Source organism: Eubalaena glacialis, chromosome 13 (assembly GCF_028564815.1).
Source record: "Eubalaena glacialis isolate mEubGla1 chromosome 13, mEubGla1.1.hap2.+ XY, whole genome shotgun sequence".
Lineage (NCBI taxonomy): Eukaryota > Metazoa > Chordata > Mammalia > Artiodactyla > Balaenidae > Eubalaena > Eubalaena glacialis.
The window spans coordinates 799,956-827,807 of NC_083728.1; the positions used below are offsets into that span (position 1 = coordinate 799,956).

Consider the following 27,852-nt stretch of genomic DNA (forward strand, 5'->3'; position numbering starts at 1 on the left):
CCGTAGCTAAACTGCTTTAAATACTGCATGCTACGCACTTCGTGTGTCAGGGATCGGCGGGTGGGCGGGCACAGAGGCGGGCTGGCGCTGCGCTCCCGGGGCCAGGGCGGCTCCCGCCCCATCTCTGGGACTACAGTCCATGATTCTAAGGTCGAGTGGCTGGGTGCTGCCTGACCCTCGAATCACAGCTTCTCCTGAATTTAGTTGAACCCATCGGTGTGATAGCTGGGGTGGGAGTCGGCTGTGAGCTGGGTGGTCTCCGTGGCGGATGCCGGCTGGATGACGATCGGCGTGTCTGCGGCCTCTGCAAGCAAGCGACGCGCGGCGTCAGGTCGGGCCGGTGGGCCTCTCGGCCCCCGACACCGTCTCTGGGTGACACGCTCGGCCACCTGGTGGCTCGACCGGGGTCGGAGGTCGTAAGACGAGTGCCCAGGGCGGGGCGAGGCTGCCAGGACCTCCGCCCCACACGACGTTCCTCGGCGGCCTCGGCCCTCGGCCCTCCCCGCCTACTCAGCCACCACAGTCCGCGGCGGGGACAGCCCTGCGCGCCTGCTTTACCTCCGGCGTCCACGTTCACACCTCAACCGTCCCGCCGCCACCACAAACACTCCCGCACAGTGTCAGTGCCCTCCTGTTTGACGAGACAGGGCGACACGTTCAGGGCCCGCTCCGGCCCCGGCCCTCGCGCGCGCCCCGGGCGGCGGGCACACTCACCCCTCTCGTCGGACTGCAGCTGCGCTTCCAGGTCCTCGGGGGACACGTAGAACTCGGTCTCCTCGCCCTCGGGCGCCTTGGGCTTGCACTTGCCGCAGCAGCAGTTGAAGCAGCAGCAGAGGCAGCAGCAGCAGTAGCAGCAGGTGAGGAGCCCACAGAACACGAACAGGGCCTGGGGGCGGGGCACGTGGCTGTGCGGCGAGGCCGGGACGCGGCTCTCACCGCCCCCCCCCGCGTCACACAGGGGTCCCCACACCAGCAGCGGACTCTTTTCCAGATCAAGGAGAACAAAGAAAGCGCTCAACACGGGAAGACAGGAGGGCAGGAGGGAGGAGACCCGCTGCGTAAAGAAGGGTCACTTCTGCGAGGGGAAGAGGGCTGACTGGCCGCTGCCAGACCGGCTTCCGACAGCTCAGCGCCCTGCAGTGAGCCACACTCTCGGGCCTTACGTGACACATGCTTTGGACAGAATCAGGGAACCCAGTAATGTTACGATGTAAGACAGTAATATTTCTTCAGAAGTTTCTCAAGCTAGATACTTCTAACAAGTCTTCCCTAATCACAAAAATCAATCTATCCACAAAGTGATGAAAAAGTTCGTTTCCTATTTCTACCACAGTGACTCACGAAAGAAAATGCTGTGGACGCCACCACTCAGCACAGACCTCGCTCTGTGCGCTCGGGCTGGATGCAGGCAGGCCACAGGCCAGCTACAATCCGCTGGGACCGGGCCTTTGCCCCTATCTACGGGGATAAGGAGCCCGCCATGTGCCCAGATCCACCTGGCGGGATGCGAGCGTGGGAGCTGCGCCCTCACCTTGGCCCACCAGCTGGAGAGCACGAAGTAGGTGTTCACGTTCTCCTCCCCAAACTGCTCGGCCACGTAGAGCCCCAGCGAGCCGTACTTGTCGTAGATGTTTCTTTTCGTGGCGTCCGTCAGGATGGCGTGGGCGTTGTTGATCTCCTTAAACTTGTCTGCGGCCTCTGGGTTATCTGGGTTCTTGTCAGGGTGATATTTCAAGGCCAGCTTCCTGCAAACCAAAACCATCTGTTGGCCTCACGTCTCATGCCCATCCACTGGATGGAGGGCCGGCAGAGGAACGTTTACCCGTCACCACCTCCCTTTCCAACCTGCCACAGAACTAGAGAACGCCAGGCTCAACAGAAATCTCTGCAATTCTCTCAGGGCAAACCTCCCGTCCTGAACCATCCACAGAGCAGCAAGTGCCCAGGTGAGAGCTGACCTGCGGGCACTCCCAAGAACTTCCAACCCTGCTGCTGCCCTCTAGCGTCCTGACTGTACATTTGCCAAACGGAGGGACGGGCAAGGAGCGTGCAGCACAGGCATTTTATTGTACTGATAAGGAGATAAGCTGAGAACACAGGGGACAGTGTCGGTCTCTGACAGCTGCTCAGTGACAACGCACGGGAGGGGCAAGCTCAGCCATATGGGAAGGCTACCCCGGGGTGTGGAGACCCTGCCATCACAGCTCAGCACATCCAGACCTGCCCCCCGTGCCGTCTGTTCCAGGGTAGGGAGTACGCATGACCCACAAACTGCTATTTTTTTGTTGCCAAGAAAACATTAAGGTAATAATCGTAAGCTATAAGGGGACACACTACACACACAAAGATGCAATGGAATGGCTGCCAGTGAAACAGCGAGTAGGCCGGGGAAACACATGCAGATAAAAGACAGGAGGGGCGGGAGCCGCCCGCCCCGGGCCCAGGCCTCTTACCGGTAGGACTTCTTAATGTCATCCGAGGTTGCATTCTTCTCCAGCCCCAGAACGTGGTACAGGGATTCCCCAGAGGTAGAGAGTGAGCGCTGTCTCTGGTCTGCCATGGCAGGCTAGTCTACAAGGAGAACGCAGAGAGCACATCAAAAAGTACAGATAAAAATTCCAAGCGCAGAGCTGAGGGACTTGATTCCATTTGACTATTTTAAGCAAGAAAAATCACAGCACTTTGTAGGGGTCACAACGTAAACCAATATAACACATTCAACTACAGCAGGAAGGAGGTGTGGTCCCACGTGGGGGTAAGGGGCCGTTTCTAACTGTGCTACACTACTGTCACCCTAAGTAGACTGTAAAAAATTTAAGTGTGTTTATTGTAATCCCTTGGGCAACCTCTAAATAAAGACGTAAGGAGGCAAAGCTAGAAAGCTGAAGGGAAAATGAAAATGAAACTCCATAGACTAAAAACTCCATTAAGAGGAAGAGACTGTCAAAATGGATAAAAAATGCAAGACCCAACTAGACACTGTCTGCGAGAGACACTTTAAAAACAGAGCCTCAAGATACATGAAGCAAGTGCTGACTGAAATAAGGGGAGAAGCAGACAACTTCACAGTCACAAAAATCTTAACACCCCTCTCTCAGAAACTGACAGAACAGACACACACACAAAATCAGGAAAAATACCGACAATCTAAAGAACACTATCAACCACCATGACCCAATTACCTCTACGACACCCACATCCACAGAACTTACACTTCTTAAAAATCACCAAGACATACCACATGATGGGCCTTAAAACAAGTTTTAACAAATTTAAGTGGACTGAACTCATACACAGTATGTCCCCAACCCTAACAGATTAGAGACCCAAAGGAAAATATCTATGAAAACCTCAAGTGTTTAAATATTAAACGATACACTTCTAAATAACATGCAGTTCAAAGAAAAGAGGACGGACATAATTTCTAAACTCACTACTGATCTAATAATCTGTGCGTGATTATAGGCTACTACTTAAAAATAAGTTGATATATTCATAGTTGCCAAAACTCAGAAGCAACCAGGATGTCCTTCAGCAGGTGATGGATAAATAAACTGTGGTCCATCCAGACAGTGGAATATTATTCAGCAAACTTGTGTTTTCCATGAAAAGACATGGAGAAACCTTAAATGCATTTAAGTGAAAGAAGCCAATCTGAAAAAGCTACACACTATATGATTCCAACTCTGACATTCTGGAAAAGACAAAACTATGGAGACAGTAAAAAGATCAGTGTTTGCCAGGGGTTGGGAGAGGGAGGGATGAACAGGCAGAGCACAGAGGATTTTTAGGGCAGTGAAACTATTCTGATACTATAATTGCAGATACATGTCATTATACGTTTGAAAAACCCCACAGAATGTGCAACAGCAAGAGTGAGCCCTGATGGAAACTACAGACTTGAGTTACTCTGTATCAATGTACCACACCAATGCTAATAAACTGTAGGACTTGGGCGGGCAGGGAGTACAAGGGAACTCTCTGCACATTCTCCTCAATTTTTGTGTAAACCTAAAACTGCCTTAAACAATAGTTCTGCTATCCTCAGAGACTGAGATTACAATAAGCTGTGAAGAAAAAGGAGCACAGAAGGATAAGACAGTCTCTGGAAATCACTATCTGAGCAGTGAAGTTGTCAACGAAGCAGACGGGTACAACGAACGATATGCCTGAAACGGCTGAAGGCCAGAGCACAGAGAAGGCACAATTCAGGAAGCGTCTGAACAGAACCAGCACAGAGAAAACAGAAAATGAGAAAATCTGCCAGGCAGGAATTTGAAAGGCCAAGAATACAGACAACTGAGAAAAAAGAGTCAATTGAAAACAAAACTAGAGCTGAAAGAAAACACAAGTGTGCAAACTGAGGCCCCCACCAGCTAGAGCACCAAGGCCATACTTCAACATCCTGGGCGCTAAGAACTTCCCCAAACAAAACACGTTTCGAATTCTAAGGAGATAGGAGTTTCACCTTAGGATTCCACTGTCAACAAAGTGTAAAGTCAGAGGAAGGTATAAACGCAAGAGTCTGGGAAAAGTACTGCTCGTGCATCTTCAACAAAACAATGATCTGAGGAGTATTTCAACAAAATGTGGAAGGAAATCAAGAAACAGGAAAAGATGTGATAAGAGGAGTGGTGGTGTCCCGGCCTGCGGGGGAGTGGCCCAGGAGTGCCCTCTCCTGCAGGTGGCATGGTCACCTCTGATCACAACACAGGACACACACATGAACTCCCTCCAGACTGGGTTCCGCAGGGGCTGGGCTCCCCCAGCCCCCTGTAGCCTCACGACGCAGGCACTCCGACGGTTATGTCACAGAGAGACAGATACACAGAGGGGTGAAGTCAGGACCTGAACCCAAACCGAAGGGCGCGGCCTCTTGGCTGAGGGACACCAGGTCAGCCACCTTGGTACGAAGCCTAAGGGACGGTGGTGTACAGCTGAGGGCAGGAAATTAAACACGCCTCACTTCAATCCCAGAGATGGTGGGCTTTGGAATCACGGTGTGAGGACTCTTAAGCCCAGTTCCGACAGCTTCCAGATGCTTGGCGTGGCCAAGTCGCTGCAGTGCTTGGAGCCTCCCTCCTCACCTGGATGGACACAAGGACCCCCTTACCCCCCGCCCCATGGCAGGGCTTCACAGAGCCCAGGGACCCTCAGTGATGTTGATGAAGGAACATATTCTCGTCAAGTCTCCATTACTAGGAATTTTGTTGATTTACTCCACAACAGAAGTACCATGACTTCGTCAAGTTTAATTACTACTTGGCTAAGTAATTTTTTTGGTCCTTAGGTACTGTTATGGAAAATACAACTCTGACAAATTATTTTGTATTCTCAGTTACTCAGTGCCTACTAAATAGCGCTTTTAGAGCCCATCCACAGGAAAATATCAATAAATACTTTTGTATCTGCTTATAGAAGTAACTATATAATTATCTGAGACATCTAGAGGCAGTCAGCTACTTAATTTGACTAAAAAGAATTCCCTGTGGAACTTTAGCATTTAAGTCATGATTCTCCAGCACCGCTTACATCAGAGATCACAGACGTTCTTGCAACAAGGGGCAACATTTCCTAGTCTAGGACAGAACCACCCTAAGAAAAATCAGCACACACCTGGCTTAGTTACTAGGTAAGCTAGTCACTGTGATTCATCACCTGCTTGTTCACAGATACAGACAGATCGCTGACTTTCAAAACCTTAGAATTAATTTTCTTTTGTTTTTTTTTTTGTTGTTGTTTGTTTTCTACTGATGAGTTTTAAGAAAGCTTTGTATATTTTGTTATTTTTTAAAATTTTTATTTTTTATTTTTGGCTGCGTCGGGTCTCGTTGCTGTGCACGGGCTTTCTCTAGTTGTGACGAGCAGGGGCTGCTCTTTGTTGCAGTGCGCGGGCTTCTCATTGAGGTGGCTTCTCTTGTCGCAGAGCACGGGCTCTAGAGCGCAGGCTCAGTAGTTGTGGCGCACAGGCTTAGTTGCTCCGCGGCATGTGGGATCTTCCTGGACCAGGGCTCGAACCCGTGTCCCCTGCATTGGCAGGCAGATTCTTAACCACTGCGCCACCAGGGAAGTCCCAGAATTAATTTTCTTAGTTTCAATGAACTGCCAGCAACTATGACCAAACTTTAGAAGGCCAATACTTGTTTAATAATAAACATATCTCCTCAATCCCAGGGATTAAAAATCAGCTTCCGCATTCCCAGTCCTTAGTGGCCGGCAGCTTTCCCTCCCCCACCAGGTGTGGCGCGACCCTGTGACACTCGGTGCCAGAACGTGGTGGAGCAACGCGGGACATTCTGGCTGGACACTGACACCATCAGGCAAGTTCTCCCCACACAGAGGAACAGGTTAATGCTCATGTGCATTCAAGAACGTATGGAACCAAGAGCTTCCAGAAAAAACGACTTGGTGATAAAATCCAGCCAGTGAAGATGTGAACCAGAGGAAAGTCATCAAAAATGGAAGCCGGGGCAACAGGTCTGCAGGCAGGCGACAAACCCACAGAAATGCAAGACCCCGACTGAGGAGCGGCAGGAGCTCCAGCAAACAAACCCCCCGCAAACCTCCTGGCCCCAGCGGCGGGTCAGGACACAGGTGGGCACAGTGTGTGCAGCCCCACGGCCCCAGCGGACCCTGGCACACGGGTGCCCCTGGTTAAGGGGGCGGGTCTGCTGTGGTGAGGGAGCAGCAGTTTTATTAGTATCACCGTGATCTTTTGTTTGCCAGATTCGAGGGAAACTGGAACAAACACTTCTATTTAAAAGACGATGTGGGGACTTCCCTGGTGGCACAGTGGTTAAGAATCCGCCTGCCAATGCAGGGGACACGGGTTCGAGCCCTGGTCTGGGAAGATCCCACGTGCCGCGGAGCAACTAAGCCCATGCGCCACAACTACTGAGCCCGTGTGCCACAACTACTGAAGCCCGTGCGCCTAGAGCCCGTGCTCCACAAGAGAAGCCCTGCTCGCCACAACTAGAGAAAGCCTGCACGCAGCAACAAAGACCCAACGCAGCCAAAAATAAAATATAAATAAATTTTAAAAAGTAATAAAAATAAAATAAAAGACGATGTGAATATCTTCGGAAGGTAAGTATCTGGTAATCTGGTTGTTTCTGGGAAGAACCAGGGAGCAGAGGTCAAAAGACTTATTCTTTGTTGTCTACCATTTCTTTACCTATTCCCATACTATTGTTTGATTTTTAAAATCATGTTCTTCTGTAGCCTTTTCTGCACTGCATGAACTTTTTACAAATCTATATATGTATCTTTTTAATAAAAACTACAAAGTTGTCGTTCTCCTTGTGCTTCCAGACGCATGTCTGCCCTCCTAGAGGCTCTGTCACAAGTCACTTCCAGGACACACGACTTTAGCATGTCAGACTGTCGGGGGTACTGAGAACCCAGCCTTCCTGGCCAACAAGGTCCTTTAGCCCCAGGAGTCTGGCCCACGTTCCCGTGCACTAACTTCCCTCTCACAGCCAGCAAGTCTCCAATAGTCCCCACAGAATCCCTTCTCATCAGAGTTCAAGAGCAAGCTGTCCATCTGGGAATCTGTTTTGGCTATTAGCCAATCAAAGGGACCTTAACGGAGGATCCAGCCAACCAGGGTCTAGTCAACTCCAAATTCTCCTAGGAACCAGCAAACATCCTCATGTGGACTCCCTCCAACCCAATTTTCAATCATTAGAGTTTTCTGACATCACAAACAGTAAGAGTGAGAGACTAAATAAACTTCCTTATATTTTAATGAAATCACTGACAGCACAGCGATGGGTCTGGACAGCTCAAGCCTAATTTAATTATGTCTAAGCCAAGAAGTCAAACACCAGAAAAGAGCAAGCTGGGGACAGTAAAAGTCAGCACAGACTTTAACACCAAGGCTTACTTTGGTGCTATTCGTCAAAGTATTATTACTCTAGAAGCAGGTGTGCAAGCTTTTTGGTAAAGGGCAAGATAGTAATATTTCTGTCTTGTGGGCCATACAGACAGTCTCCGTGTCCCGAGTTCTCAGCTCTGCCTTTGAAACATGGAAGCACACAATGTCTAAAAGAATGGGCACAACTGTGCACCCATAAACCTGACTTAATTACAGAAACAGGCACAACCCTTGCCCCAGGGGTCAAGTAATGGCTCTCTTGTGAATTATTTTAGGAAAGTTGGGTGTTGTGAACAGGCACTGACATTTGTGTGCTGTGGGCAAGTGTCGGCTTAGTTACTGTGACTCTTTTTCGGTCCTCAAAGTTAACTCTGCACAAATACAAAACGAAGACGTGGGCAAGAAATGTTGTAAATATGCGTTTCCAATCAAGATGGCAAAATCCAAAGAAATTTGTTGCAACGTGAGGCGATTAGGCCAGACAGCAGCAACAGCGCCCACCCCGAAAAGCTGCTGGAAAAGCTGTGAACGAGGTGATGGCATTTTTGACATAAACCATCCAAGAGTGCTCACTGTCGTCCCCCGTCAGTCACTCTTCTTACTTTAGATCATGGTTTAAGCACCACTAGCTCTGGCTTCCGAGGGTTTTTCCAACTGGAATCTTAGGTTCCCATGTAATACGGAACAATGACCCTGATAATATCTTCATACCAAAGAACAGAGAAACGAGATCGTCTACTTTGTGAGTCTCTCCACTGAGACAAGGAGCGCCCGCTGACTGCATCAGATACAAACTGTCCCCGAGGATGACGCCCCCCTCCTGTCACCGCTGGCGGGTATGGATTCCGGCACAGCGACAGTGCAACGCTACACCCACGCAATAAAGACGACTTTCAGTGTGCTTTGCTGGGGCTCCAACGACGATGACTCTGTTCACAGGACACACGTCTGTCTCGAAGGGCGTTGACCCTTCCCCAGGATCACGGGTTCAAAAGCATTTACACACACGCCGGGTGCTGGGCAGGAGACACCACCCCTGATGCCGGGGAGTGCTGGGGCGGGAAGACACCCTAAATCAGGGTGAGCATAACTCCCCTAGAACACTGTGATGGGAGCAGCAGAGGCCCATTGTAGGATCACCTGGCTGCAGAAGACAGAATGCATATGGACAGAATCACACCCAGGCCCACCAGTCACACTGCTGAAAACCAGAGATGAAGAGAAAATGGACGTGTTGCAGAGGAGCGAGCGTGTGAACCATACTCTCCTTATTAGAAATCACAGGACCCAGAGGGCAGTGGTACCCAACTTGAAAGCGCTCAGATAAAATACCTGTCAAACCAGAATTCTATTTCCAGAAAAAACACCCCTCAGAAACAAAGGCTGAAATGAAGACATTTTCCAACAGAGACTAAGAGAACCCATCACAAAAACCTAAAATTCAAGAAACACCAATGAGAGTTACCTGGACCGAGGGGAAATGACACCAGCTAGAAACCAGCATCTTTAGAAGGAATGAAAGCCACTGGAAGTGGTGAGCACGTAGGTAATAGATGATCTTTTCCTTTTTCTTTTTAAAAAATACACAGGACAGCTGGAAGCAGGAACGATCAACCTTGGCTTGTGGGGTTTGTGCCGCAAGTAAGACAAACAGGACACCTTCGCACAGAGAGGCAGGGGGTGGGGAGAAATGGACGCCTTATGTGAAGTGGGCAGCATGAGCTCTAAGAAAAGCAAACACCACACAGGGCCATCAACAGAAGGACTGACAATTTCTGGTCTACTCTATACAGAACACTACTTACCAATAAAAGAAGGATAACATGCTGACACAGCAATGAAATCAATAAATCTCAAACACAATGTGTTACACAAACAAGCTAAACACAAAATGACTCCATTTATACAAAGATTAAGAACAGGAAAAACAATGTCGTGATATAAACCAGAAAAGCGACTGTTTCAGGGAGGTAAGGGGACCTCCTAGGAGACAGGAATATTCTTAATTTAAATGCAGCAGTGATCTCACAAGTGTACACACCAAAACTCACTGAAATCCAGTTAAGATCTGTGCCTTTCACTGTATGTCAAGTTTACCTGCAGTAAAAAGAGCAGCTGTTGTAATTAATGTGATTTGTTCTCAACATTAATTAGATACTACAAGAGAACCAAATGAAACATAAAATTCTCTAATCTGTGATGGCAGGCTGCCTGTTTTTACAACAACTTTCATGGAGACACAGAAGAACATCCGTTTGTCTGTCATTCTGTGGCTGCTCTCAGCAGAGACTGTGTCACCAGGAAGCCGAAAATACTTACCGCCTGGCCCTTTAAGAATAAAATAGCTGCTATGAACACGATTCAAACCAGTATTTTATAATTTTGAGTCAGAAAATGAAATAAATGCTGTCCAAGCATAAGAATTATTAAATGTAAATTTCTACATCATTTTCACACACGTTTCAAAAGTTAACATTCTAGTTAGAAACTACCCACTGCCAGGAAATACGCACTTTTAAGTTTCACGCTCAGCTGGGACACGGTCTTGTAACTAAGAGAGAGACCGGAACTGCAAATGGACAGATCTGACTTCATTCTTAGTATGTGTGATATTGGGAAACGCATCTAGGAGGTTCCTGGCAAGCAGAAAAGTTGTGGAAGACAGTGAAGGGGAGAGAGAAAGAATCAAGTTTTGTGGGGTTTTTAAATCATTAAAATCAACTTTTTTCAAAAGTTGTCTTAATAGTTTATCTTCTTAATTTTCTTTTTTTGAGGTTTACTCTAATTTTATTTTTTAAAATTTATTTCATTGAAGTATAGTTGATTTACAATGTGTTAATTCCTGCTGTACAGCAATGTGATTCAGTTATACATATGTATATTCTTTTTCATATTCTTTTCCATTATGGTTTATCACAGGATATCAAATATAGTTCCCTGTGCTATACAGTAGGACCTTGTTGTTTATCCGTCTTAATTTTCTATAGTGATCCGGTATACTTTAATGATTTAAAAGGAATAAACATTTTTCCAAAGCGGGAAAAAAGATAATCCTAAAAATAATGTCCCACAAGTGACAAACTGAAGACCATCCCCTTTGCACCTGGTCAGCGCTCTCCCCTCCCCAGAGCTGTCTTGTGACCTGTCTTCTGCTTCCCTCGATTTCCCCCATCTCCCCAATACCTGGCACCACAGGCACACAGCTCCAAGCTCAACGCCGTGAGGAGGCTCCACTAGAGTGTCACGGGGGAAACCAGGTGTCCTCTGCCGCCAGCCTCAAGGTCCAGGAACAGGCCAGCTGTGCTGAGTTGGTGACTAGTCTTTGCCTGAGGAGTCCAGGAGTCCACCTGTTATTTGTTTTGTTTTGTATTTTTTTGGCTGCGCTGTGTGGCTTCCAGGATCTAAGTTCCGCGATCAGGGATTGAACCCGGGCCACAGCAGTGAGTGCGCCAAGTCCTAACCACTGGACCACCAGGAAATGTAGCATCTGCTATTTGAGGTAGCACCTCAGCATTTTGGTTTTTCCTAAACCCGTTTTGATTAAATTTCAAAGGCATCCCCGAGGCCCATGTCAGCACCTGGGGAGCAGCCACATCTACCTGAGCTACACCTGCTATAACTCAGGAACCGCCATCCCAGCTATGCTCCCAGCCTTGGCTCCAGGAGGGTTAGGTCCTGACCTTTAGGCTGCGTCATTTTTAGTAACACATACCTTTAAAAACAAACAATGGGCACATTCTGCAAATCTGTAGTGCTTCCTGGTGCTGCTAGGAAGAGTACTGGGGCTCCTCCACATTGCAGGGCAGACAACACAAGCCACATACGAGCAGGGAAAAATGGGCTTTAAACCAGTCAAAGCTCGCCAGCCCCAAGAGGCAGGGGTCCGGTAAGGGGGAGGCTTTTCTGGAGGATACGCAGTCTGTCCTCCCTCACTGCCGCCAGGACAAGACTGTAAAGCACGGCTCTACTCCTGTCGCCACCCCCCTCAGGTCCTTCCCCAAAAGCCCACTGGCTGCAGCATCAAATCCCAGCTCCCGGGTCTGCCCTACAAGGTCCTTTTGGACACAGACCCTGTCTGACACCAGCCTCTTCCTGCCACTGCGCCCACTGGGCCTCACGGCCTGACAGCTCGCTCTTAGGCAGAGGCAGTGCTGCCAACCCTGAGCACCCGGGGTCCCCTCAACGTCCTGCCCCCTCCTACGTGGAACCCGTACTTAGACCTCCGACCCTGAAGCGACATCCCTGGTCCCAGAAGGCCGGTCCTGGCGCCCGCTCCATGGATGCACAGCAGAGCCCATCACCTTCGATGGAGCCGTCCTGAACCTTGAGCACATGTCTGTGTTGTTTATTTGTTCAACAAATGTTTATGAAGCACCTGCCATGTGCCACACTCTGCTCTCAAAGCTGGGGATTCAGCGGTGAAGAAAATAAACAAAACGGACCAAAACCCCTGTGCTCACAGGGCACGTCTATGCTCCTTAGAAGACTTAACCATCTTCAGGGGAAAGAGATGTGTATTCTGACTCTTGTATCTCCATGTGTAATATCAGCATGCACTGAATGTTTATTAAGAGTTGCTGGTGAATTCAACCTACTATTGCAGGAAAAAATCATATGCCAACTTTGGAAAAATCATATGCCAACTTTGGAAGAACAGATTTGAAAATGTCTTAAAAGGAAGGCTATTTTGGTTCTGTTTTTTTGGGTTTTTTTTTAATCCCCCTCCCTCCCTTCCTTCCTTTCTTGGTTGCACCGGGTCTTAGTTGCTGCAGGCAGGCTCCTTAGTTGCGGCAGGCGGGCTCCTCAGTTGTGGCATGCAAACTCTTAGTTGCAGCATGCATGTGGGGTCTAGTTCCCTGACCAGGGAGCGAACCCGGGCCCCCTGCACTGGGAGCGCAGAGTCTTATCCACTGAGCCACCAGGGAAGTCCCTTGGTTCTGTTTTAAATATTTTATATAATATTTGATACACAGAAAGGAAGATATGGCACATATAAGTCATGATGCATCATGATAAAATAAACACCATGATCCCATCCTTCAATTTAAAAACTAGAAAATTACCAATAATTTTGAAACTTCCTGCATTCTCCCCATATACATTACCCTGAAGCAATGTTTATTACAATCTCTTGCTTAAAGAAATTTACCTCATATGTTTCTCCCTAAACACTACTTAGTTTTAATTTTTTGAGCTTAAAAAAATGGTCCTGGGCTTCCCTGGGGGCGCAGTGGTTAAGAATCCGCCTGCCAATGCACGGGTTTGAGCCCTAGTCCGGGAAGATCCCACATGCCACGGAGCAACTAAGCCCATGCGCCACAACTACTGAGCCTGTGCTCTAGAGCCCGCGTGCCACAACTACTGAAGCCCGTGCGCCTAGAGCCTGTGCTCCGCAACAAGAGAAGCCACAGCAATGAGAAGTCTGCGCACCGCAACGAAGAGTAGCCCCCGCCCGCCACAATTAGAGAAAGCCCGTGTGCAGCAACGAAGACCCAATGCATCCACAAATAAATAAATAAATAAATAAAAAAGACCTTGTTAAAAAAAAATGGTCTTAACACTGTGTATGCAGCCTTCTGTGACTTGCTGTTTTTTTTTTTTTTTGGCCCATGACTTGTTTTTGAAACTCAATTTCTAAGATTCTCCCAAATTGCTGGATGTATCTATAATTCACTCATTCCTAGTACTGGACAAATTCCATTTTGGGAACAGACCACAACTTATCAATCCATTCTTCTACTGGAGGATGCCTGGTCATTCCCAGGTTTTGCTATTACTGGGGTCCTCTGAACCTTCTGAGCAATTCCCACCTACAGTTTCTCTAAGGCAGTGCCGGGCATGGGGAGACGCCCTGCCAGCTCAGGTTAGTGCTAAGGGCAGAAGTTGACAGCAAGACTTACCCAACTGTCAGAGCAATAGCAAATAAGCACAGGAGAAGATACTCAACATCTCCACTCATGTGGGAAATACAACTTCAAACTACAATGAGACACCACTACATATGTATCAGAATGGCTTAAAAAATAACCAGACAACACCCAGTGCCGGTGAGGGTGAACAACGGCTAGACCCGCACACTGCTGGCGGCACACAAAATGGGGCAGCCACTCTGGAAGCGTTTGAAGTTTCCTATAAAGATAGGTTTTCACATGACCCAGCAATCCCGCTCCTGAGCATTTATTCAAGAGAAATGGGAATTAATGTTCACATGGAAAACCTGTACATGAATATTTATAATCGCTAAACCCAGAAACAACACATATGTCCCTGTGAAAGGATAACAAATTGGAAGGTGAACACAATGGAGCACCACTCGGCAGCAGAAAGGAACGAAGCGTCCATCACACGACGTGAAGGATTCTCAGTAACGCTGCGCTGAGCGAGAGAGGCTGGCCGCAGAGGCTATAAGCTCTATGATTCCATGCACATGACGTTCTTGAAAAGACAGCTACACCTACAGAGAGCAGAACAGCGGATGCTGTGGGCGTGGGGGCGGGTACCGATGAACGTGTCCCACAGCCTGAGCAGGGTGAGGGTTACACAAACCTCTATGTACTAAAACTCAAGAGAACCGTACATCGAAAAAGAGGTCAATTTTACTGTATGTTTATTTTAAAAACGTAAAAAGAAAAAAATCTGGGCTTGCATTTTTTTGTTTTGTTTGCGACTTATTCTTCTAGCTAGTCATTCTCATTGTAGTTTACAAAAGTATCAGCCTGTGACACATTGGAAATTAAAACAAATAAAATCTGGTCCTTCACCACAAACAGATTAGGAAGAACTGTTGTAGGGTGTGTACCTACAAGTGGAACTTTAGGGTCCCAGAGAAGGGGCAGGCCAACTGCTACCCAGATGACCACACCCCACAATGATGGGCGCCCCCAGGCTTCCTGATTTCCCACCCATCTCTTTTTACTTATCATGAACACAAGTTCATACATTTTTCTATTGTGGTAAAAACTATAGGACCGACCACCTTAACCACTCCTACGCGTACAGTTCGGTAGTGTTACCTATTTGCACATTATCATGCAGCAGATCTCTTTTTCTTTTTTTTTGGCCACACTGCACGGCATGCGGGATCTTAGTTCCCTGACCAGGGATTGAACCCGTGCCCCCTGCAGTGGAAGCGTGGAGTCCTAACCACTGGACTGCCAGGGAATTCCCTCTCACAATTTAATTTCTATGTAACTGAATATATCAAATCTTTGTGAACGTATTTTTTCTCTTTTTTGTTCAGCAAATCCTTCTCCACCCCAAAATCCAAAGTGAATTCTCCTACACTTTATTCTAAAGTTTTGTCACTCACAGGTCATCCGCTCCATCTGGGGTTAACCTGGGCCCAGCATGAGACACAGACCAGCATCACTCGTCTGAGCAATGCCAGCCCCAAAGTCCCAGATGCCCCCACAGAATGTCCAGTCTTCCCCTGGGACCTGCGGGTGCACTCTTCCACAGGGGAGGGCTATGGGTGGTAGTGAGGAGTCTCTATTTGGTTCCATTCTCAGAGTACTTTATTCAAAAACCTCCAAAATTACCTGAGGCAGTCTCAAAAATTTTTACAAAAGCTACAAATTCTGTTACTTCTACACACATCATTAAATAATACTTAAAACAATCATATTTTAATACAAGCATCCATTACAAAGACAAGGTGGGTTTAAAAGCAATGAACAGAGACTCCCCTGGCGGTCCAGTGGTTAAGACTTCGCCTTCCAATGCAGAGGGTGTGGGTTCGATCCCTGGTCGGGGAGCTAAGATCCCACACACCTCGGGGCCAAAAAACTAAAACATAAAAAAATAAATAAAAGCGATGACCAGGTAATCCCATGAGCCACACCTCCTGGTGTGCAGACAGGTTTGCCCCCTGTGTCCCCTGGGGACAGGCCGTGGTGGGAAGGCCACACCAGGGCCTCTCACTGTCTCTGGGGATGCCCCTCCGAGATGCAGAGGTTTCTAGGGCTGCCATGAGGTGCTCCAGCCTCCCCGCCCGCTGCTGGTCATCGCAGGAATGTGGCTGGACAGGCAGCCTTGAAAGCCGCTGTGTTGCCAGGGGTAGGAGGACAGAGTGCGCAGAGTAAAGAAAGTTCCAGGCCACAAAGATAATACATCATATCATGGGTAGTCTGAAAATACAGAAGCTAAGAAAAAGGCTAATAATGTAAGAAAAAGGCTGTTAGGAACCTGGGGAGAGAGAGGCACTACTCTAGGAAGAAAACGTCATCAGAGCAGGGTCCAGGCTCTGTAATAAACATGGTTTCCACAAGTGGGAATAACGTAAACAATTTATGGATTTTCAGCAATAAACTTACAGACAAACAACTATATGTTTACAAAACACAACGTAAATTTCTCTTGACAGTGTAAAAGTAAAAGGACAAATGAAAGTCAGAGGAGGAGAAGGGAAGAAAGGAAGAAAGGCCAACACCCTCCAGTTAGTGAGAGGACAGTGCATGCTGTTGATGGAGCAGGACCAAGTCCTGTCACACAGGAGACAAGAGGTAAGCGCAGCTACGCTGGGACAGGAGGACAAAGACGCTGCTACGTCGGGTCAGGACGGAAGGAACAGGGGATCCGCCAGGTGATGAGTCGGGACACAGCCATGAGGTGCGATGCAGTGACCGTGAGCCAGCACCTCGGGGAGGGGATGGGGTGCAGCCCGGTGCGGGCACAGCTGCATAGCCTCCCACACTTGGGGCCCGACCCCACAGAAGAAAAACTTCTCTGAAAATAAAGATACTAAAGACGAAGTACAACTGGTGTTCCAAAGACAGCTGACCTCTCTTCTTTGAAGGAATCGTCATTTAAAATCCGTGATGAACCTTGGAAAAAGGACATTCAAGAAACAGCTGGCCGGGGGGGGGGGGGGGCTTCCCTGGTGGTCCAGTGGCTAAGACTCCGCGCTCCCAATGCAGGGGGCCCGGGTTCAACCCCTGGTCAGGGAACTAGATACCGCATGCATGCTGCAACTAAGACCCAGAGCAGCCAAATATATAAATAAATAAATATTAGAAAAAAAAAAAAAAAAAAGAACCAGCTGGGTCTGGAGCACCTCACCTCCTCAGGCAAGGGAGGGCCAACTCCTACCAGTGCTGGGGACACACTCAGAACACGGTGGAAAACCAGTGGTTTGAATGCATGACTCTGAACTTATTATCTGTTCCAGAAGGAAAAGATTAATACACTGCAGAGTAGAAGGAAACGGCCACCAATGACCTCCACAGATATATCTGAAGAATTATAAGCAAGAGTCAACAAACGTGGAAGGGGTAAAAGGGATGATGTTGAGGATCACAGTCGTCCGTTACCTTTACTCCTAACCTAAAATGAATTTCAAACGTAAAGAATTCCTAAATTCTTCAGGAAAATAGAGCAACCCCTAATGATGTCATCTTTCTTCCTTAATTCTAAGAAGAATAAAAAGCAACAGTGATGCCGGGCCTTAAGACAAAGAGAGAGAATTAGAGTCAAACGGATCCGTCTTTAAGAAGGGCTCCCCGCCAATCATCAAAGCACGAGAGAGAATGGGTCTAAACCCCAGGCAGACTGGCCAACCTACCAAAGAACAGTAACTAAGTAGCACTTTCACCTAACAATAAGCACAATGCTTGGTCACAAAAAGAGCATGTATTCCAGTACTAAAGACACTGAACACTCGGCCCTCACACAGGCAGCACGAGGCTGACCAGCAAGGGCTCAGCAGACACCCCCGGGGGAGCCGAAAGGCCCCAGCACGGCCGCACCCTAAGCCCTTCTGAGGTATAAACTGAGCGACTGCCCCAGTACTGGCCGAGCATTCAGTACGGTCTATGGAATTAATTTTATCAGTAGTGACTTATGTCCAGAAACCAAATAAGGATTTTCTTTCATAAACTAACGCTTACATACAGTCAGTCAAAAGGAAAAGGTCAGAAGTTGAGCAAAACAACTCTAACTATGTGTCTGAATACAAGGAGGGTCAAAAAAAAACTGAACATTCTCAAAAGCCTGTGACTCAGAGAGGAGGCTGCCTATGGTCCGATGTGGACGGGAGAGCCTCACTTCCGACCTGGCCCTCCTGGTCCTGCCTGCTCAGCATCCCTGAGGTGCAAACAACAGGGCGACACTGCCTCTGTGTAAAGCGGGCCTAAAACAAGCTGGAAGCCTGACACCAGAACATGACCGACAGACACAGGTGGCATTTCCATCATCACAGCACTGGAGGCAACAGGTACTCACCTATGCACGAGGCTGCAGAAGGAGATTCTAGGCGGACCACTGCTATGACCAAACATTTCCAGAAAACCTTAACATATTCTCAAAGCTAAATATGAAACTAGACAGTGGAAGGCAAAAGTATTTCTTAGAAAAGTAATGAGCAGGAGAGCTTTCTGGGTGTTGCTGTTCTAACCTCACAACCCCTACAATCTCAGGTACTGAAGTCACAGGTACCCTTCAACCCAGGCAGCCACCTGCTGCCCCCGGCCCTCCGCGGACTAGGCCTGCAGATCAGCAGACAGACTGAAGAACCGGAGGTATCTGTATCATGACAGAAAGGGCGTAACGTTGACTGGCAACCAGGTGCAAGTCCACTCTCGTGAATGCTTACCAGGAAGGATTTCTTACTATCTAGAGACCATCACGACATTCAAATCCTCAACTCTGAATATCACATGAAAATACTTGTGACCAAAGTCACAGTCACACAGAAGCGCGTAGGCTAAGAGACCTACTTAACGCTTCCGGGAGAGCCCACAGGCTCAGAGCAGTGCAGTGTGTGACACTGACAACCCAACGACCCACCACCTTGGGGGCAGCTCCGCCCCCACCGAGGGGACTGGACACTCCAACTCCAGAATGAGCAGAAGCCTAAGACACACATAGCGGGTCTAAGTTCATCAAACGCAGCAGATGCAGCCACGACGTCTTCTGTGTCTCCAGCAGGAACGTGTCCCGAAACGCATCCACTAGAAACCGCGCTGCACTGGGACGCCCCAGCCAGGGCCGCCCCATGTGAAAGCCCCTGGGGAGGGGGCCGCCCAGGGTTCCCACTGCTGGACTGACTGCCTCTGATGAAGCAATGGACCCTGCAACGATGACCAAAACCAACCATTCCATCAAATCTAGTACGAAACCAAGTATGAGCTGCACGAATTACCCCAGGACGAGCCAAGTGTAGAGATGCCTGATGTCAGAAGCGTGTCAAGACACATGCATGTGCTATCACAGTTGTACTGGTGACAGAACTTACGATCACTGCTGTAATTTTACCAACATGGTACTTACAACCTAGGGAGTGCGTACCACGTGCAGGCATTTAGGGGCACACATGCTCTGGACCAGGAAGCCTGTGGGGCAGGTGTCCGGTCCAGTGGGTGGTGAGAGCGCAGCTCTTGGGCTACCTGCCTGGGCTGGAGCCCGGCTCTGCGACACATGGGCTCAGTGACCTGGGCAGTTACTCAACAGCTTCATCTCCTCTTCGTCCAGTGGGGCCGCAGACAGCCTGGCACAGTGTATCCGTGATCGAGTCGTGTGAAGTGCGGAGAACAGTGCCGGGTACAAGATTAACACGAGCCGTTACTGTTACGGCCTCCAACTTACAGATGAGAAGACTGAGGCCCAGAAACGGAGCCATCGCGAGGTCACTGTGCCAGGGATCAGCAGGACTGAGATTCAAATCCAAGTCTGGCTCCAAGTGCTGTACACTCTGACTGACTCTCGGTAACCATTTTACAAAGGGGAGTAATTTTTCCCTGCCCTGAGCACAAATAACTTATTTTCTTGTACTAACCTACAAGCCTTATCTAAATTAGGTACTATATTAACCCTTTACTGTGTTTTTAAACTAAAATAAATACACAAAGTTTATATTTATTTATTTATTTATTTTTAGCTGTGTTGGGTCTTCGTTTCTGTGCGAGGGCTTTCTCTAGTTGCGGCAAGCGGGGGCCACTCTTCACCGCGGTGCACGGGCCTCTCACCATCGCGGCCTCTCTCGTTGCGGAGCACAGGCTCCAGACGCGCAGGCTCAGCAGCTGTGGCTCACGGGCCCAGTCGCTCCGCGGCATGTGGGATCTTCCCAGACCAGGGCTCGAACCCGTGTCCCCTGCATCAGCAGGCAGATTCTCAACCACTGTGCCACCAGGGAAGCCCCACAAAGTTTATAATGGTGAATAAAAGTTATGTAGGTTATACTTTGACTCTCAGCTTGAACACTAATATTAATTATTGTTGCATACATTTTAGATGTAAAATCCATACTTCACTGATTTGCCTTATTGTGTCGTTTGCCTTTTAAAAATATAGGAAAAGACCTGCCTTCAAGGCTTTACGGGTCAGGCATCTAATCAGGTAAGGCTGTACCAAGCTGCTAGTCACTGACACACTCTCTGCCCCTGTGACCACTGCAAAGAGGTGAGCTGTTGGCCAGCTGGATGGTCCTTCTGGGGTGAGGACAGGACAAAGACCCCTGCCCACTCCAGGGAGCAGCAGGGGGGTCTGATGAAGTGACAGGTCTGCCTCACGACACTGCGACTCTGTGAGCAGTTTAAGGAATGCCACAAGTAAAAGGCAGATCACAGACACTTATGAAGGTTGGCACAGCTCCCCCAGAGGAGAGCAGGTCCAAGAGTGCCCCTAACGCCTATGTGCACTGCAGTCCAGCAGCCTGAGTGAGGATGAGACGGCGTCAGGAGCTGGCTGGACAGGCTGGCCTACTCCGCCACCAGGACAGCCCATCAGACAGTGGGCTACAGTCACCCTTGTCATGGATCAATTTTTATAAAAGAAAGGGCAGGGGCAGATGAAACAAGTGTGGGAGTCACATGGATACTACACACCAGGGAGAAGGATGCTGTTGGTTAACAGTCAGTTAGGGTCACCCAACCAGGTAGGATGATGCAAGAGAAAATGTCACCAACAGAAACAGCATTTTAAGAGGTAAATTCCGTGTTGTCATTTTAAGGTGTGTGACGGCATTATTTGTGCTTATTCTTCAATACCACACTTTCATACTAGAGAAAATATGTTAATCTCAGTTTCCTTATCTATACAATTGGATAACAGCTACCTTGCAAGGCTGTCCTGGGGATTATGGCTGATGCATATTAAGTAACCCTGGCCTGCTCACAAGCAGATTGCTTCAGAGGGTTTGCTGTAGGGGGAGGGGAGCCATCCTCTAAGTGAATTTTAGAAGAAAACAAACTGTTTCCAACAGACGACAACTATGCTTCCACAAGTTAAGAAATACTTCGTAGACAATCCTTAAATTGTAGACGTTCTAGTTTCATCTCAAAATGAAACTGGGCCATTCAATTGCATTAAAAAATTTCAGCTTTACTTGTGATGAGCCTCATGATTCAAAGTACCAGGTAAATACAGTCCAGTAAAAAATTGTTATCCGGAATACAATTTCTTTTTCAGTTAATTAAAAAAAAAAAAGAAAAAAAAAAAACAGATGTAGCCTGGTTTCACGCATCTTAAAAAGCCTATTTATCACTAAATTATCACTCTTTATTTCTTAATTTACTTAAAATTCTTATTTTAAAGGACACAGCAAAATTTTTTGCAACTGTCTGAAAAAATCTCACATTTTATTATCCAAACCCTACAGCAGTAGTTAAATTAGCAGCAAAATATAAAATATAAAGTGTTAAAATCCCTGTGTAGGTGAAGAAGAAAAGACACACACTGCCAGAGGAAATATAAATTTAGCAATATATGGCAAAAATAATAAAGTCTGTATTCTGACCTAGAATTTTTCATTATTTATCTTAGAGAAACCCTCTCACAATTAAAGACACTCCTTTTTAATAAAGGAAAATCCAATGGGACCACCTAACTAAAAATCAAACATTTGCTATGCTGCTAATCCCTTCCAATAACAGAAGGAAAAAACTAAAAGCCAGGCAGTGGCACATGCTCCCTCTGCAGAGCCCGGTCCAGCTCAGTCGGGGCTGTGACGGGGAGCCCATGGTCTTGGACCCCCGGCGCCCGAATTCATTACCTCTGAAGCACCACAGGGCCAGAGAGTACAGGAGAACTCAGTTCTGATGGCTTCACTATAACGCATTTCACTCCACCCAGTGAAAAGAATAGAGGTGAAGGGCAGAGAGAGCTCTCTAAGAAAGGGGCTGGCCATCCCAGAGATAGCCAGGGCGGGGCTCAGCCGGCAGGGTAGCAAGTCAGCATTCCAATCCTCTGACTTCCAGGCCTGCAACTTTATAACCAACTGGCACAGAATTCCTCAGAACACAGCAATGGAGACGCCAAATGACTGCACATTTCACCGCGTACACCGCCCTGTTTTCCGGTGTTACACGTTCAGTGTAGAGAAATTAAAGGCACAATAAAATTATAAGTAATTCGGGGCTTCCGTGGTGGTGCAGTGGTTAAGAATCCGCCTGCCAATGCAGGGGACACGGGCTAGATCCCTGGCCCGGCAAGATCCCACATGCCGGGAAGATCCCACATGCCGTGGAGCAGCTAAGTCTTTGCGCCACAACTACTGAGCCTGTGCTCTAGAGCCCGCGTGCCGCAACTACTGAAGCCTGCGCGCCTAGAGCCCGTGCTCTGCAACGAGAGAAGCCATGACAATGAGAAACCCACACACCGCAAAGAAGAGTAGCCCCAGCTCACTGCAACTAGAGAAAGCCTGCGCACAGCAACGAAGACCCAATACAGCCAAAAATAAAAAAAATTTATTAAATTATAAGTAACTCATGATGATGAACAAGGTTCATTTACACTCATACATTCAAAAAATATTCACTGATCACTCACAATGTATCACACAATTTGAAAATATTAGTTGGGTTTAATGTCAGGAAAAAAAGACTACGGTTTCTGCCACAGAACTAAGTTCTAAAAACCAGTGATGTAGATACATCTACAATGGAGTATGATTTTGGAGTGAAGTGGACCTTCGATGTATACAGACAACCCTTGAAAAGCAAACCACTTACGATGGCATTTTCAGTGACACCCACTGAATGTATGGTCTCACTACATACTCTCTCTTTGGAGAATGAGATTCTGTACTTCTTTTCTGCAATTTCAATGTGAGCTACCAACATGTCTGCAAAACTCTTAGAATTTAAAACAACTCTTACTTGCTAAAGACCAAAACCTATTAAATGTCTGCAAGTACTAATAACCGAGAGAACATACCATTTCACCCATACAACGTCCTCAAACAAAATTAATGCAAAGACAACGAAAGACAAAATCAAAACTAAAAATTGTTTGGTAATCTAATCCTTAAATCCTCTGGGTTGAATTTCGAGTGACCAGTAACAGACTGCTGTTAATCCTCTTCAGGGGATGTCACTACCTGAGCACTGGCCCTGCTATCAGGACAGTAAAAGCATAACAGTTCCCTCTTTTTTTTTTTTTTTTTTTTTGGCCGCACCGCGCAGCATGTGGGATCTTAGATCCCCAACCAGGGATCGAACCCACGCCCCCTGCACTGGAAGCGTGGAGTTTTAACCACTGGACCACCAGGGAAGTCCCAACAGTTCCCTCTCTTAAATGAGGGATAGCATTTTCATAAAATATGACTACTGTCATTTTTCAGAATCTTTGTCTCTTAAATTTAGGAAGCAGTTGATGACATACCTTCCCACTTACCATCTCCTGTACTCCCCCAACAGGCAGTAAGGGCAAGTACCATGACCCTCATCTTAGTGGGGCCCCATCATGTGAGCCCGAGTCTCGTCCTCTTTCAGGAAGTAAAGTCTAGTACAGATTCTGCTGACACACAGACAGGGAAGGACTGTGACAGAGCAGGAGATGAGTCTGCAGCTGAAGAATGCTCTGATCTGACCATCCAATAAGAACATAAAAACGAGCCCCATTTGGGGAGCACTGCAGTTTTAACTATTGCATGGTGAGCACCTAGAGACTCACAGGGCACAGTCAAGAGCCAAGAGTCTCCTGTCCACCTCCTGGGCAAGAGCTGGCCGTCACCCTCCACACCTGTCCCCTGAGGACACAGGGTCTGTTTCCTTACTGGAAAACTGGCTGCCCTCATTGGCTGAGATATGGTTTGCCTACAGCACTGTATGCTCCAAACCCTGTACAAAGTACTTTACAAAAGCATTAAGGAATTTTTCAAGGGCGATTATATCTGTGTCTATCATGCTCATTTTGGGGCTTCCCTGGCGGTCCAGTGGTTAAGACTCTAGGCCTCCACTGCAGGGAGCCCAGGGTTCAATCCCTAGTTGGGGAGCTAAGATCCCACATGCTGTGCAGTGTGGCCAAAAAAAAGAAAAAAAATCATTTGTAAATCAATTATACCCCAATAAAAATGTTTTTAAAAAATCATGTTCATTTTATTCCCTGACTTTAAAAGCAAAGTCCCACCTTAAATAAAATTCCACCTCATCTCCTTACTCCCAGCCTCACAGCCTCAATTTTAGTCACTCATCCAGCGCCTACGGAGCATCTTCCGCAGCCCAGGACCAAGGCCAGCATGTCACGCCTGGGCTCTGAGATGCAGCGCCAGCAGCTTGCTAGGGATTCTGCCCGGTGGGGTCAGGTGTGTCAGCACAGGAACCAGTGCAGAGGCCCGACTCCAAGTTCCAGGTCTGAGACTGGGCAAAAAGCACTCGTCTCCAGGGTAGCTCAGCACTGAGCACAGAGCCATCCTTCCTCGAGTGAGGGGGACTCAAGAACACAAAGGGCCAAGAAACATGCAGTATCTGTTCAGTCCCAGCACCACATTAATACAATGAATGAAAAACCAAGAACATAAATTCACTCTGAGGGAAGGTTCTGGAAGTGACTTGAGTCCTTCAGTCACACATCAGGATTCAGAGCAGGCCTCGGGAACAGCTCACTTTCATGTGGTTCTAACAGATTACTCCACCTCACCCATTTAATCAACAAGTGTGGGGACTTCCCTGGTGGTCCAGTGGTTAAGAATTGGTCTTGCAATGCAGGGGACGCCGCTTCGATCCCTGGTCAGGGAACTAAGATCCCACATGCCGCGGGGCAACTAAGCCTGCGTGCCACAACCAGAGAGCGCGCATGCCGCAACTACAGAGCCCACGCGCTCTGGAGCCTGCGCGCCACAACTAGAGAGAAGACGGAACACCGCAACGAAGAGCCTGCATGCCGCAACTGAGACCCGACGCAGCCAACAAACAAATAAATAAATAAATAATTTAAAAACAAAACAAAACAAATGTCATGGAGTATTTGGGACTAGCATGTGGGTTTTACTTTCTGGGGGGTTAATCAAAGACAAAATTTCTAAGAGCATTATTACCAGTGGTAGATCTGACAAAAAACTTTTTATTTTGCACTAACTATAGACTAAAAGTTGCAAAAAGATTTACAGGGAGATCCTAAGTACCTTTCTGATCTTCCTCTTAACTGGCTGTCCTTTCCCAAAGGGGAGGTGACTTGCCACACACCTCCCTCAGAACCCAGCCACAGTACTCAGTACTCAGCCACAATGACTTCCGAGTGACAAGGTCACTGTATTGCAGAGCTGCTACTACGATCATCGCTTCCATTCATTCCAACAGTATTTCCTGGGCACGCAGTATGTGCCAGCCACTGTTCTCTGCACAAAACAGCCTCCCTGTGGACTTCACCTCATAGTAAAACATTAAGTATAATAAGTATATTACACAGGACATTAGAAGAATGAAGTGCTGTGGGAAAACTAAGCAGGAAAGGGAGACAGGAAACAGGAAGTGGCGAGCTGAAATTCCAGGTAAAGCAGTAAGGGAAGGCCTGCCCTCCCGGAGCCTAAGGGTGAGGGCGCCAGTGATCTGGGTAGAGCCAGGGACGGAGCACAGGAGTCTGTTGAGAGCCTGGCAAAGAGGCCACTGTGGCGGGGGGCCCGCAGAGTGAGCCAGGGGGCCAGTGGTAGGGAGACTGGTCACAGAGGATGGGAGTGGCCTGACAGGCATCCTTGCCCCGCAAGGGTCCCCATCCGAGGCCACACTGGTTCCACAGCTGAGATCCCCCAGCAAGGCCTTGTCTCCTCCACGTGCCTCTCTAGTGTCTGCTCACCAGACAACCCCTGGCTGCTCTGACTTCACCAGGGCCAAGGGGGCCAGGCATGGGGGTCCTGCAACACGTGTGCCCCTCAGAGCCCCGTGTTGCTGAAAGCACCTGCCACTCAGCCCATGGCTTGGCCACGTGCCATCAGAGGTGCCCCAAGTCCCGCAACCCTGACACAGGTGGAAGGAGAGCTGCACGCTCTCAGGAAGTTTCTGAAAGCCCATAAGTCCTGCCTCATAATTTCATCTCTCAAAGTCTGACAGGTGCCTCGATCCTGAAACTCAGCACCACGTTTAACAAGAGAGAAGCAAATAAATGAACACAAAATCTCAGAAGCTTTGACTAGAGCTCTGCTTTCAGGCAACCAGATTTAATACGGGGCACTATAACTGTCGATGTCAGCCAAGTAGTTTTTAAACAGACAACTAGTAAGGACAAAGGTGTCCAGCACAGCACCTCTCAGTCTATGACCTCTATCACACCTAAACCTGAAAACCAAAATAAAACAGAAACTTTTGCTTCCTTTTTCTGCATAGCACAACCGAGCGAATTTTGAGAACTCATCTCTTAGGCACATGAAAAAGCGAGTCCTTGATCCAGCCGCTCAACACAAACAAGTTTGAACCCGCGGGAATGAGTTCCTAACCCTGTCTCGGTAAAACTACAACACAAGGCACTGCTTCAGATGTCCTCGCGAGCAGAGAAAACATTTTTTTCTTACAATCCAGATGATTTTCACCCGCGAGATTAATCTACAGCGCGTCAAGGAACAAAGCTCAATTCAGCGAGCTATAAGCCTACGACCCAGGCACAGGTTACGTGGCTGCTGGACCGGCGGCGCCCCTCTTCTCGGCCCTCAGGACCGCAAAGACCCTCCCCGGGGCGGGGGCGCCCCGCGCAGACCCCGGCCCCGGAGCGCGAGCTGCGCTGGGGTGGGGGGGGGGGCCCTGGCTGCCGCACGTCGGGTCTCTGGCCGCCCCCAAGCGCGGGCCCGGTGGCCCGACCGCGGCGCACGGCCTGGGCCTTCCCGCCGCTCCTCCGGCCGCGCCGCCGCCCCCGGTCCCGAGGGGGGAGGGAGGGGGGAGGGGGGAGGGAGGGTCGCCGCCATTTCCGCCTCCTGGCGCGCGGCCCCGCCACCCCGCACCCTCTCACCCCACCCCCCGTCACCCTCACCTCGCGCCCCGCCCCCGCCCCCTCATCCCGCTCTCGTCACCCCGAACCCCCGCCCGCCCGCCCGGCCTGACGCGAGGCCGCCGGCCCGCCGCGAGCTCACCTGTCCGCCTGCGCGCCCGCCCGCCGGCTCCGCTCCTTCCTGCGCGGCGCTGCTGGGCAGCCGGCCGACGCGCTCCTCAGCCGGGGCTGCGCCTTGGGACCCGGCGGCGGCGGCGGCGGCGGCGGCGGCGGCGGCGGCAGCGGAGACGGCGGTGGTGGCAGTGGCAGAGGGCGCGGGACCAGCACCGGCAGAGGCGGCGGGGGGCGCGCACGCTCACGCACGCTCACGCACGCACCCGCACCGGCGCGCGCGCTCCCGGGAGGACGTGAGTGCCGGCGGGTCGGAGCCGCGGGAGGGGCAGGCCGAGCGTGCGCCCAAAGCGCTGGGCGAAGGCTCCGCCCACTAGTGGGGCGGAGCCCCGAGTGACAGCCCACGGGCGGGGCCCCGGGAACTGTGGGCGGAGCTCGCACCGCGGAGTCGGAAGCGTCCACCGCCCCGCAGGGGCGGGGCCGAGCGCGGGGGCGGGGCCTGCTCACCAGAGTGTCAGGTGCTCTCCGGTGCGCCGGCAGGTGCTGGGGCCAGCCGCCCTGAGGGAGAGGTGCGGGGACTTGTCTTGCAGCTGAGTTTGCCCCGCGCTTTACGTAAGATTGAGAAAACATAATTGTTCTCGTCAAAGAACGGGAGAGGGAGCTGGTGGGGATGACCAGGAGGCCGACGGCCCCTGAGCCACTGTTTAGGACTGACGTTTGCTCATCCCTGCAGCGCAGAG

General features: G+C 49.1%; 1 protein-coding gene across 3 annotated transcripts; it reads right to left on the minus strand.

Moving 5' to 3' along the window:
• On the minus strand, positions 1-27,400 carry DNAJC5 (DnaJ heat shock protein family (Hsp40) member C5). 3 transcript variants are annotated; one of them, XR_009703249.1, is made up of 6 exons: positions 27,144-27,400; positions 2,454-2,571; positions 1,532-1,745; positions 715-886; positions 559-631; positions 216-304 (listed from the first exon to the last, which is right to left on the minus strand). XR_009703249.1 is itself a non-coding variant. In XM_061208677.1 (5 exons), exons 2-5 carry the CDS (start codon positions 2,558-2,560, stop codon positions 201-203), a joined length of 597 nt encoding a protein of 198 aa, XP_061064660.1. In that variant the 5' UTR covers positions 2,561-2,571; positions 27,144-27,398; the 3' UTR covers positions 1-200. The 3 variants fall into 3 exon arrangements, 2 of the variants coding, with proteins under 2 accessions (XP_061064660.1, XP_061064661.1); XM_061208677.1 differs by lacking the exon at positions 559-631 and having other exon boundaries at positions 1-304; positions 27,144-27,398; XM_061208678.1 differs by lacking the exons at positions 559-631; positions 27,144-27,400 and adding an exon at positions 11,060-11,208 and having other exon boundaries at positions 1-304.
• Between the last annotated feature and the right edge of the window lie 452 nt (positions 27,401-27,852).

Bases quoted from the DNA above. Each gene is read 5' to 3' on its own strand.
- DNAJC5 (XM_061208677.1), bottom strand. From the start codon at position 2,560: ATGGCAGACCAGAGACAGCGCTCACTCTCTACCTCTGGGGAATCCCTG. The intron at 887-1,531 runs GTGAGGGCGCAG...CCCCGCCCCCAG, and splicing joins TCTCCAGCTGGTGGGCCAAG to GCCCTGTTCGTGTTCTGTGG. The intron at 305-714 runs GTGAGTGTGCCC...GCTTGCTTGCAG, and splicing joins GCTGCAGTCCGACGAGAGGG to AGGCCGCAGACACGCCGATC.